The following is a 13,396-nucleotide window of genomic DNA, read 5'->3' as shown; positions in this document are numbered from 1 at the left end:
TGCGGGCTGAGTTGAGATGTCCTGCATTGAGCAAAATGGATTGCAAGCTTTAATGAGGGAGCAAAAGAAAACGAGTCCATTGTGGGTGGGGGAGAAAATGTCACCTGCTCGAAGCAGCACAGGTCAAACCTAGTTGATAAATTTCCATGATCAGATACTCTATGACAGAAGAAGACCCACCTTTAGAGGCCATTTTTCCCTGCAGAGCGGGGGTTGGCCTTTTTTGGGCACCGTGGTCCCCTTTTTGAAGCAATGTTTTATGGCCAGATGCCCTTCCTGCCACCAACCCTGTTGGTCGCCTCTTGTGACAACCACGGAATTACTAGTGAACTGATAATCAATTTGCCGATCTTGGAGGGATGACAGGCTGAGTCAACCCCTCTGGCGTTAATTCAGCAATCGACCGGGATTCGAACCCAGGATCCTAGGATCCCAAGCCGGCACCCTAACCGCTAAGCCAACACCAGGCCTAGATACTTTATGACGGATGAATGAAAACACCCATTGCCTCAAGGAGGTCGTTTGATTTTGGCACAGAATAACTTCATTTCATGCTTTGGCAAAGTCAAACTGAGTTTTGATTCAGGTAACAAAGAAACAAAATTTAAAGATGAACTCAAATGTCAAAAAATGAACTGAAAGAAGATGTGCAACAATTGTGTTATTTTTTTCTTTATTCACATGATCGAGGGGACGCAGGGTATGAAGTGACAGTGGTTATAGTGGGACAAGAGTTTGTCACAAAAAGGCAAGGTAATGAATGCACAAGAAAGGAGGGGAGAAGAACTCCAGGGAAACTGAAAATAAGAGGGTTGGGCTATGCCAGCTCAATGGGGTACAAAAAAAAGATTGTGGGTAGGAATGTAGGACGGCATGGCACAACCTTCTTGAAGTCCTGGAAGGAAGATTGGAAAAGCTTCCAGAGATGACGCAGGAAGGGGTTTCCACAGATGGGAGAAGCTAGGTGCTAGGTCGGAGAACAGGTGGTAAAAACAGAGATAACCAAATTGCCTGCGATATTAGAGCAACCGACCATGAACTTTGACCTCATTTTTGGAGATTGCAATACCATTGAGAGCTTTAAGTTCCATGGAATCCAAGAGAGATAGATGTGATGTTGGGGTACTGTTAGTTGCAACATACAGAGCTAGAGACAAAGGCCTCTGTAGACTGAGTAAGTAATTCTGATTTTTTTCAAGAAAATACTTGCAATGGTGAAGGTTGCCAAATCTGTGGCTGGTTTTGGAGGGGAGCTTAGCAATTTTATCATTGCATGGGCATGGCTGATCGTGAGGCCCATAATTTGAAGAGACTGAACCTCATGCAGTGGCTGACCATAGAGATAGATAACACTGGTCAACAAAATTTTAAAAGTTTTATGGTTCTAGTATATTTTGAGGTGACTCTAACCAACATGAATCTGTAGATTTCGATTATGATATCCGATTATGATTTTCACTAGCACATCCAGTTTTTGAGAACCAGTATACCATAGGAATATCAGCCACAGCCGAAATTCGTCCTGTACTCACTAATCAGGACTTTGTATCGAGACTATCTGAGCTGGAAAGCATTGCTTGGGATAGCTTTGTGGCTCTTGCTAACAATTACCTTGGAAATTTTCAAGCACCAAATTATGAAGAGCTTGTGGACAAGATGTTGAAGAGTTACCAGGCGCTCGGTGCTCGAATGGCACTCAAAGATACATTTCTTCCATTCTCATCTGGACTTCTTTCCACAAAATCTTGGAGATGTCAGTGATGAACATGGAGAAATGTTTCACCAGGAAATTGCCATCATGGAGACTCGATATCAAGGCCGATTCAATCCAAACATGATGGGCGACTACTCTTGGACTTTACAGCGTGAAAGTGATTGCTCCTACAAACGCAAAAGTAAAGTTCAGAAGCACTTTTAATGTGATGTAAATAAAACTAAAAGTTCATATTATTTTTGGTGATATTTTATAAAGTTCATATTATTTTTTGTGATATTTTATAAAGTTCATATTATTTTTTGTGATATTTTATAAAGTTCATATTATTTTTTGTGATATTTTATGAAGTTCATATTATTTTTGGAGATTTACATTTTTTTATGTGATGTAAATAAAAACTTTAAGTTCATATTATTTTTTTGTGACAATAAATAGACTTATTGAGACTTAATCAAGAAATTTGCATGCTCTAAAGATTTTTTCCACACTTATGATGTACTACGTCAAGGTTACGTGATAGCGAAATTTTAAGGTCAGATTCGGATTCGTGGGCACCAAATTAGTTAGAAACAGTTGAAAATAAGTCAGAACCAATTTGGCTGTTGACCAGTGTAATTTGTTTCATTTGATGATCCTTCTGGATTGATATGGCGAGACTGAGATTTTCCATGATTGAAAGAAATGATCCATTTATCAGACCAGTATCCAATTAATTGCAGATCAGCTGAAAGTGAAAAACATTCATTCTTTTTCAACATGTTGGTTCAATCTGGAGCTGCTGCTTGCACCTAATTAAAGCTAAGTTTTCCAAACAAGACGCATCATGTTTTTCTGTTATATCTTCATCCCTGTGTTACTGTTTCTTCCAATTTTCCTTGATAAATCGAAGGTGGTGCCCTGCCATCCTTGTGCTGTATTTGTCGAATTTGTGTTTGCGTTGTTCAAGACCTACTCCCCGGATAGCAACTGTGAAAATTCTGTGTCGCTTTTATCTGCGTGTTCCTCGTTTTGTTTCTTTCTTCCCAAACTTTGTGCTTTCTACCTCCACAACATTATCCTATTTCCCCTCCTAGCTTCAAAAACAAAGAAAAAAGGTTTTATTATTATTTCTCCATAGGTCGGTGCATGGTCTCTCTATCTTATACCGCCTCCTTTCTGGCCTTGCACCATCTGCTTTTTCTGTGCTCTGTCTCTTCTCTCCTCCAGGTTTCTGCAGGGTGCATGCTGTCCACCATCAACCTCCTTCTGGTGAATTCTGCTTGTGGAACCAAGTTACACACTCTGTTCAATATCATTCTTCCCTCCAAGTTTTCAAGACAGCTGTTCACCACCATCTCAGATGATTTTGACATCGTGCACTTTGACATCAACAGTGGAGCTTTGACATCAACAGTGGATCTGCCAATGGAGCTTTGACATCACTTTGACATCAACATCCCCCATCTAAAAACACAATATTTTCTACCCCAGTTAACACTCCCCCACGCCAAGCCCACCTCATTCCAAATTCCAGTTTTTCCTTCCTGAGAGTTTGCTTCTATATCCATCTTGTCCACCCCATGCATCCTCCCTGCCCCTCATTCCTTCCCACACAGATTATTTGTCCAAGTCTCCCTCTATTTTTTCCTTCAACTCTGCTGTTGGTGTTCCCACCTCTCTCTTCTGTTCCTTTTGTTCTGTTGCGTCCTGATCTGTTCAGTGTTCTTGCTCTTCCACGAGCCTCGACTCTGTATACAAAAAAGTGACGCAGTGCTACCTGTGCCTGACAGTGGGGTGGGGTACTACACTACATAATGTTGGTCATCTAAACAAAGAGGATTTTCCAGAGCATTGGAGAGGTCATTTATGTAGACGAGGAAGATTTACTGGGACTAAGATACTATTTTTGTCATTCCTGCCTCCACTCAGAAAATAGAGTAGAGGTTTGCATTTATAGCACTGCATTGATTCTGTGAGTGGAGGAAGTCAGAAATCCAGGAATTAAGGTGGCATTGCATGTCAGAGGAAGAGAGTTTGGCAAGCAGATCAGAAGGCCAGACTATGTTGAATGAACAAGATATGTCCGGGGAGATCGTCCTGACTTCCTGTTTCATACTTGGAGCCTCCAAATATTGCTGAGGGAGGAGCAGCGGCAAGTTCAAAGCTGAGTGACTGGGATGGCATGAAAATTGATGGTCAGAGCTCAAGCTTTTTTGAAAAGAGGAACTAATTTGCATCAGTACTAATCATGGATTTCAAGTTTTTGCTTATAATTGAAAATAAGCATAGTGGTCCATAGTTGATAGGATGTGTATTTTTTTTTGTATTTTTTTCACCCTTTAATGGATGGGAGTGATGTTTGCTGACTTCCTGGTAGAAGGGAGGCAGCCAAAGAGAACGTCAAGCTAAATAGAGCGGAGGAGAAGCAAAAAATTCTACCCAGGCACTGATACCATTTGAGCCCATTACGAAAGCATGAGGTTCATGGTGAGACAGAACTTTCTCTATCTTCTCAGGTGAGAAGGCGACAAAGTGCAGTACACAGTGGGTACCGAGTGTGGAAGATGGGGACAGAATGGAATGTGAGAAGGAGACAAAGTCCAGTACACAGTGGGTACCGAGTGTGGAAGATGGGGACAGAATGGAATGTGAGAAGGAGACAAAGTCCAGTACACAGTGAGTCCAGCCCAGTACACCGAGTGGGGAAGATAGGGACAGAATGGAATTTGTTTGGTACATTGTATTTGGACGCAAACATAGAGTTAAGATGTTCTACCTTATCTCAGGCAGAGTCGCAAAGATATCATTCAAGGTGAGGGATGGGATGGAGGGGTATTGTGTCCAAAGACAGACTTTAAAAGGTGCCACCAAGACTTTAAGGAAGGAGATTGCTTGGAGAGTTCAGCTTTGCTTGACTATAAGAGTATGAACAAAGTACTAACCTGAAGGCCAGCAAGACCAGAAATCCCCGCGATGCCCTTGACACCTGGAAAACCTTTAGGTCCATGCAAGGTAGTTCCCTTGTTTCCTGGGACTCCTGGTTTCCCCTACACAAAGAGATGTAATTATTGTCTTTCGATCAATCACAAAAATACATAACCTGAGCAAAACCGAATACTGGCAACCAGTTTGATGATTTTTCTCGTATAACAGCTGCAGATTGTTACATGCATTTTTCATTGTCCTGTGGGTCTATTTGCTTGTCAAACTTCTGCAATTACTTTGCACTTTTGTATCAACTTCATGTGTGACGGTTTTCATAAGGTGCCACATAGAACCAATTACAATTACTATTAACCAATTACTAACCAATTACATCATAGATGTGGGTTAATTATCATACGTGCTAATGCACACCTGCATTAACACGTATGATACTCCTGCTTCTGCCGCTGGATAGAAAAACTTGAAAACTGGATGTTATTGTGAAAAATAAATAAATATAGTCGAAGTATAGTAGAAATAAATGAAGTAGAAGTTCATCTTCATGTAACATGTCAGAGAGGAGCACGATGTCATCAGCAAAGTCCAGGTCAGAAATGTGCGGAGCTGCTCGTCTGCAACTTCTATGCTGAGAGAGGGTTAAACCATCCCGGTCTTATATCACAGCTATTATGGCATAATCCAATGCAATGGTAAACAGATAAGAAGTGAGCGAGTCTCCTTGGAAAACTCCGTTGTCAATTTGAAAAGTTGCTGTCTCTCCTTCAAAAGCTAATGCCACTGCAGAGGTATCTTCATACATGATTCATATATATATATATTTTTGCATACAAGATCGAGGCTCGTGCAAGAGCAAACACTAATGGCAAAAAACAAACGGACACATAAGACAAAATAAAGGGAGCGGGAGACAAGATGGGGAGAGAGGGGGGAAGCACACAAGTACAACATTTGAGAGCAGGGATATCGGGAGATCTGTGGGAAGGGGAGGGCTTGGGGGGAGGAGGTAGGGTGGGGGAGGTATAAAACACATGGACACTGCTAGAACTTCCAGGAAAGAAGTCAGTATTTCAAAAAAGTGGATCTGGGGTGAATTAACGGGATGTCATATGTGCGGAGAAATTGGAAAAGTTAATTCCTGTCAATGGAATTGAAAGCTTTCTTGAAATCGGCTTCTTTTTGGTGGTTACGTATTTCCTCAATGATGCGCTCGAGAGCAAGAAACTGAAAAGATATAGATTAAAAGGTCCTAAAACCATTTTGATTTGGGAATAGGATCTTTTCTAATTGAGGAGGCGATTGTATATTGTCGCTGTAGATTTTGGGCTAGACTTATTCTATGATAATTTTCAGGGAGCAAATAATTTCCTTTCTTGGTGTTGGTACAATGCCAACTTTACCCCAATCTGGAGGCTGATTTCCTAAGTATGTTCGCTGCAGAATTTCAATAAAGCTTTTCTTAAATTCAGAAGTCGCCAAACTGCAAATGGAATAGAGCAAAAGTCAAATCACGCTGACGTCATGTACATAAATTATGCCAACACATCACCTCCAACCGAGGAAGCATCACGATGGCACTCAAGCATTTGCAGACTGAGATTTAAAGCCTATGGCCACGAATAGATGAAAGCAGAGATGTCGATCGAGATTTCGCCCTTGTTGTGAGCTCATCAGGACAACATACTGCTGATCGTTCATTCGTGACCATATTAGACTCATTACTAAACTAAAACAAACCCATAACTTGACAAGACAGCAGGACACAGACCGAGTCCCATCACAGCGCTCACTGCACAACCTGAGAGCAACCAGTGCTGCCTGCCACACGAGCACATTGTCTCTGCTCTGCTGATCACCAGTCAGGAGGTTTGCAGCAAGGAATATTAAACTAAGCAAAATAAGAAGAAAAAGTAAACCAAAATAATTTACTCGTATGTACATGACGTCAGCATCATGTCATCGGGTCAGTTGCTTCTTTGGTTTCTCATCATCACAATAGAGTGTGCTGACTTAACTGCCAGGTAAATAGAGTGTGAATGGCAGGTAAACAGGAAATCTGTGTTTCATGAATAATCGTACCCAAACTGAATTATGCCATCCAAAGTAGTTTGTGCAAAGAAAGTGATGAAATCACTCCAAATTGCGTCACAAAAACAAAATACATGTTCGACGCCATATTGTTTCTTCATGTCACTGTCGCAATGCAAAAAATGCGAGGAACTAGTTTTATTGCCCCAACATGGCAATTTCAGAATAACACTACAAAAGATTTGTAATCATGTGCAGGTTCGGGCAACACAAGCGCTCTGAAACTCACAGGATCTCCTGAAGGACCTCTCTCTCCTTTTCCTCCATCTGCACCCTTTGACCCCTGTTAAACACAGAAATGCCTCAGAGGCTTGAAAGTACTGAGCAACAAACTTCGGAGAAAATTACAGGTAAACAGAAAAATAAAAGATTTTGGTTTTTACCAAAAGCATTTTAATCTAGGATAAAAAGCTCTCTCCATATATATATACATATATAAATTAATAAATATATTTATATACACATACACACACATATATATATATATATACACACAGTCACGTGAAAAAGTAAGTACACCCCATGTAAAGTTTTGACTTTTTCAACATATTTCAACATACAGCTATTTGATCTTCATTTCAGCAATATTGATAGATAAAGGTGATATAATATATCAAATATCATGAAACATTTACATTTTGTAGTCCATTGTATAATTTAAATTAACATGAATGCAAATTTCGCATTTGGAAAAATACACCCCGACATTTATCACCACTTCAAATACCTAAAATTGGAATCAGGTGCACCAGCTCAGGTGCAAATGATTAGAACATCGTTAGAGAGGATCTTGGAGGAACCTGTCTTATTTAAACCTCAGACATTTAGTTTGGTTTGCTCTTTGTTGTTGAAGTGTGCGGCGTCACCATGCCAAGATCAAAAGAGCTCTCTGAGGCCTTCAGAAAGAAGGTTATAGATGCCTACGAGTCTGGGAAGGGATTTAAAAAGATCTCTAAACAATTTGAAATCAATCATTCGACTGTCCGGAAGATCATCTACAAGTGCAGAAGATTCCAAACAACTGCCATCTTGTTCAGGCCAAGCCACCCCAGCAAGTTCAGCCCAAGAGCAGACCGCAAGATGCTGAAAGAAGTCTCTAAGAACCCCAGAATGTCATCACGAGACCTACAGGTAGCTCTTGCCACTGTTGATGTCAAAGTGCACGAGTCAACCATTAGAAAGAGGCTGCACAAATTTGATCTACATGGGAGGCGTGCCAGGAGGAAACCTTTGCTGTCCAGAAAGAACATCAGGGCAAGACTAAAGTTTGCCAATGAACACCTAGGCAAAGACCAGCACTTCTGGAACAATGTGCTCTGGACAGATGAGTCAAAGGTAGAGCTATTTGGCCACAGTACCAGAAGACATGTTTGGCGAAAACCAAAGACAGCATTTGACCACAAGAACCTGATACCAACTGTAAAGCATGGTGGTGGAAATATTATGGTTTGGGGCAGCTTTGCTGCATCAGGGCCTTGGCAGCTCACCATCATAGAATCCACTATGAATTCTTCATTGTACCAGAGGGTGCTTGAGGATAATGTGAGGCCATATGTCGGAAAGTTGAAGCTCAACCGTCGGTGGACCTTGCAACATGACAATGACCCTAAACATACCAGTAAATCCACCAAGGAATGGCTGAAAAGAAAAAAATGGAGGGTTCTGGAATGGCCAAGTCAAAGCCTGGATCTAAATCCCATCGAGATGTTGTGGGGGGTTTTGAAACGATCTGTGCATGCAAGAAACCCCTCAAACATCGCACAGCTGAAAGAATTCTGCATGAAGGAGTGGGCAAAAATTTCTCCCAGTCGATGTCAGAGACTGGTAGACAGTTGTAAGAAACGCCTACTTGAGGTTGTTTCTGCCAAAGGGGGCAATACCACCTATTAGAGCCAAGGGTGTACTTACTTTTTCCACATGCGAAATTTGCATTTATGTTTATTTAAATTATACAATGGACTACAAAATGTAAATGTTTCATTATACTTGTTATATTATATCACCTTTATCTATCAATATTGTTGAAATGAAGATCAAATAGCTGTATGTTGAAATATGTTGAAAAAGTCAAAACTTAACATGGGGTGTACTTACTTTTTCACATGACTGTATATTACAAAGTTTACACTTGTCGTTCAACATGACAGGTGGCAAATCTTTATTAAAAAGATCATTAATACTGTGGACACTAAATTCCATTTCACTCAAAAGCAATTACAAGAGTAGTTGGAAGGCAATGCCAAAATATGTCAAGCATATGTTACTAAAGTGATTGATGACTAGCGACACAGAATATGATGGATGTGTATTGTGTATGCAGTATTCGTATCAACTCCATTGCTGTTGATGCTTTTTCGCCAATGTGTCACAAGGCTCTGTATGTCCCTTGCATGTGTGTTACTCAGGTGATATAACCAATGGTGCATTGTTTTGGTCATATGACCATTTGTGTTAAAGTACCTTCCTTCAAGGATTCAAATTAGTAGATCCAATGCAAAAAGATCAAGAATACAGCAAGAATGGTCCAAAATATTCCCTCAGAATGAAGCAATTATATATTCTTGAGCACCGATGCTGAAATATGGTGTGCATTATCATTATCATCACCAAAGATAGGCATGTATGCATACTGTAGCTATTACACTCTATAAAGAGTACAAGGTTGTATAAGTAAATCCTTTGGTATGCAAGACTGGTCAGCAAAACACACATATGCTCTCAGAAAAGTGTTGCCATAACTCTTTTATGCAAATGTGGTGGATTTGAATTTTTTGTTGTTGTTGTTTAAGAACTGCAATTTATTTTTACCCCACTTTAGCTCTTTATCTCTGCAATGAATTAGTCGACCCTTGTCTCATCTCCAGTATGAAGAGTAGTCGTTTTCTTTGAAATGAAATTGCACCAAATGCTTTCAAGAAATGCTATTTTGATATCTTCATCACCTCCACCAGGTCTACCAACAACATACAAACTTCCAACAGGAATTATCACAGAACAGCCCCAATGATTGCAAAAAAGACAAATGCCAACAGATATACGCTGACAATTGGAAGAATGATAAAAGAGCAGGGAAGTACAAAAAGTAATTGGACAGGTTGGGCATAGACAAACAAGGCTCATTGGAATGGCAAGGAAGAGGTCAACTGAACTGGGATGGATAATGAATCATTATAAATGCTCAAGACCCGGGACACCGCGCAGGGATCACGCTGAATTTCTTTTCTTGTGATCCGCCGGGCCACCTAAACAGATTTTTTGGTGGCCCACCAGCATTTTGGTGGCCCAACCATATATTATTTTCTGGTGAATCAAACTTCATAAAAATCAGTATCCACGTTTAAATTACTATTTCTCACCGTCACGCCACCTACACATCAAAATACAGTGCTTTTCATTCCAGCAACTTCACAACTCGTAATAACAAAACACTCCCGGCAGCTATTCAATCATCTACCAACTAACTAACAACAAAATAATACCAGGACAATTTTCATGTTTGCTGTAGAAAAATCTCTTCACATATTAACACATTTATTGCATTTTTCAAAACAATTTGGCTCTGCACAACTTTCAGCTATTGACGAGATAATTGTAGTCATGAAATCTTGAAAATAATACTAAAAAACATGTCACTGTAGAACTTGAGTATTTGTATTTGATGAACATTCAGTTTCAAAATATATTGGTTCAAAATTTGATGTAAAGAACCGTTATTTTAACACAGTGTGAATTTGAGTGACGAGCATGTGGCTAACGGTGTGATGCATGTATATTGCAAGCTTACGGCCTTGCTTCTATATCCAGAGGCAGCGTTAGGAGCATGCAAGCCAAGCTCGGTCTCATACATGTGCTAGGGTGTGTTCACCGAGCTGTCTATACAACTGGAGTGCAGCTGCAGAACGTATTCGCAGGGAAAGCAGCCGCCATGTTGGAATACTCCTCCCTCGCTATAACGCGAGAGATACAGGCATAGCTGAGAGTGTGATAAGTGCGAACGCGTATGGACTTCAACGGGTTCCGTTGATAGATTAATTCGCATTTTTTTTTCCCTCTATCATTTGGAGCTTTCTAATAGAGCTACGAAGGTGACTGGCTAAACTGAGTCTGACGGGCTAAACTGGCTAAACTGAGTAAGTGAGAAGCGTCAAGTTAAGTTGGTCTGCGAGAATAACTGAGTCTCAATGCCCCAATAAAATTGAATGAAAGTGCGGTGGAGGATGGAGGAAGGGTGGGGTGGGGGGTTTGTGGTTGGGGGGGGGGACTACAAGTTGATAAATCGTACAGACACAATTTCCGCTGTGATTGTCTTTTTTTTAAGCATTAAGAAGGAAGAAAAAGCAAAAACCCGCATATGGAGTCAAAAACCAATGACAAGCGCACACATATATACACATACACATATTGCACACACACACGCATATATACACATACATATATGCACACATACACACACAAACACACACACACACACACAAACAAAGACACACAAACACACACACACACACACCACACCACACACACACACACACACACACAAACACACACACACACACACAAACATAAACAAACACACACTCACACACACACACACACGCACACACAAACACAAACAAGCATACACACACAAACACACAAACACACACACACACACACACACACACACACACACACACACACACACACACACACACACACACTTCAGCTAACCAAATTGAGAGATATGTTTTGCCATTTGTAGGCGCAACCATTATTCAAAGAAAGATGTGAGGATGGTTTCACATGATAATTTATTGTGACCATCCCTAATTTGTTTACATACTTTTGCCTTACCATCACCACATCCTTTTGCATTAAAAAATATTATGTTTCTGTACTTAAAAAAATTATTTACATATTTACAGACCAACTTTTTTTATTGTCTGCCACGCTTCAATGGTGACAAGTCGACGACAAACTGTATGACTGCATGTGTGCGCGTGTGTGCGCAAGCTTTACAGACGGAAGAAAGTTTCTGGACTCTGTGCACCTGCGTCAAGACTGTGACAATTATTGTATTTATATGATAATTATTATTTTGCATCTGCCAACAATTGTTGTCGGACTGTTGGTAATATTTCACGTTCAACCACACCTGTCCATAAAAGTGGTTTTCTGTTGTAGCTGGCTACTGTGGCCCCGCCCTTACCAGGCTGATTGGCGTGCGTGATCCCACCTGCCCCTCATTCCGCCTCATTATTCCTTGGCGTAGTTCAATTATAAAGTAGTTTTGCCAACTTTTCATGGAATCCTTTAAAGTTATTAAAATGTTGAGTAGTCAAGGACCGTCCTACTATAAAATGGGGTAGATTTGTGTTTAAATCAAGTCCTGGCTTAAACAAATTTTGAGTTCGGCTGTCTGAAAAGAGGAATAATGAGAAGAATTACCAACTGGCTATTTTGAGTCGGTCTGTTTTGTAGCTCAGTGATGTTGCTCAATGTTATTTGATGTGAAATCCTCCACAGATGACAGATAGAAACTTATTAGGTTTACAAGTCTGTTTATTTGTCGATTTGTTTGAGGATTTGTGTTTATTTATAAACTTATGGAGTGTCGGTGCCATCCCTACATAGGAAGTCTTGCGACTTCTTTTATTACAAAATACTCACTGGGTTGCCTGGTGATCCTGGAGGCCCCATGGGTACCGTGTCACCCTGCAATAACAGTGCAACATGCATCATATATACTGTATATAAATTCCACATAAGACCTTTTCACACAGATAATTCACGGTTTCTTAACCACTCGACCCATGCAGTAGTTACACCACTTTGAATGTGCTTTAGTTTGGAATTCATGAAGCACATTAATATTTTGTGTATGTGTCAACAGTCAAATAATAAAGCAAATGCTTGCTTATATTTTTTGCCAAAGAATAGACCTTAAATCCAGTCTAAATGACAATTGGAAATGAATGATCATCAGCATCCTCATGAGAAGGCCACCATTGGCTGTGGCAAAGGTCCTACAACGGTACAACCATGTCATAAACAATTATCTGTAATTTCTTTGGTTATTGGAAAGTGATGGTATTGCAGTATTTATTAATTTAGAGGCATCTCAAAAGAATAAAAGAGAACAAGGGCTCAAATTACCTGAAAGCAATAGCAAACCAAAAAGAAAACATATGTTAATGCTGAAAAACCAGCTCAAAACATGTTTAGAATCATTTAACAAGTATCACAATTCTGAATACTAAAATATGACGATCATTCAATAAATATCTATGAATGCTGTCCTCCGGTCCTGATCCCTTAGCCCGCTCATCTGAACCCCAGCCCTAGGATGCACATGTTCCTCCAGTAAACTCCTCCTGGTTAAACTCTAAAAGTCCAGGATTTTTGCCAATCTCCACTCTTTTGATCCTCATTTCTCTTTCTTCCATGGAAGGCTTCAAAGCAAGCACTTACCACCATCTGATGTCAAACCGCCATATCGTACTGCAGCTAAGATCCAAAAGAGCCTCAGTAAAGGAGTAACCCCTCCCCATGGTAGAACAAAACAAAACATTATTTTTCTTGAAAATAATAAATATATAAACTGCTCGAAAAGGATGCTTGTGGTCATTTTATTTGGTGGAAGTGGTATTCTGCAGATGTGTTTCCATGACTACCCATATGACCAATTAATCA

The 13,396-nt window shown here is 40.2% G+C and overlaps 1 protein-coding gene across 1 annotated transcript in view; it reads right to left on the bottom strand.

The window, feature by feature from the left end:
• LOC137433154 (uncharacterized) overlaps positions 1–13,396 on the bottom strand; it is a 432,405-nt gene that overhangs the window by 263,893 nt on the left and 155,116 nt on the right. The window contains exons 19-21 of the mRNA XM_078783571.1: positions 12,374–12,418; positions 6,957–7,010; positions 4,639–4,743 (exon numbers count right to left, since the gene is read on the bottom strand). Coding sequence (XP_078639697.1) covers positions 4,639–4,743; positions 6,957–7,010; positions 12,374–12,418 — 204 coding nt within the window. The remainder of the gene's footprint in view (positions 1–4,638; positions 4,744–6,956; positions 7,011–12,373; positions 12,419–13,396) is intronic.

The sequence above is a fragment of the Myxine glutinosa genome, chromosome 8 (genome assembly GCF_964187855.1).
Source record: "Myxine glutinosa chromosome 8, kmMyxGlut1.1, whole genome shotgun sequence".
NCBI lineage: Eukaryota > Metazoa > Chordata > Myxini > Myxiniformes > Myxinidae > Myxine > Myxine glutinosa.
Note: the sequence above shows the minus strand (reverse complement) of the source record. Positions and strands in the feature narration are given on the sequence as shown.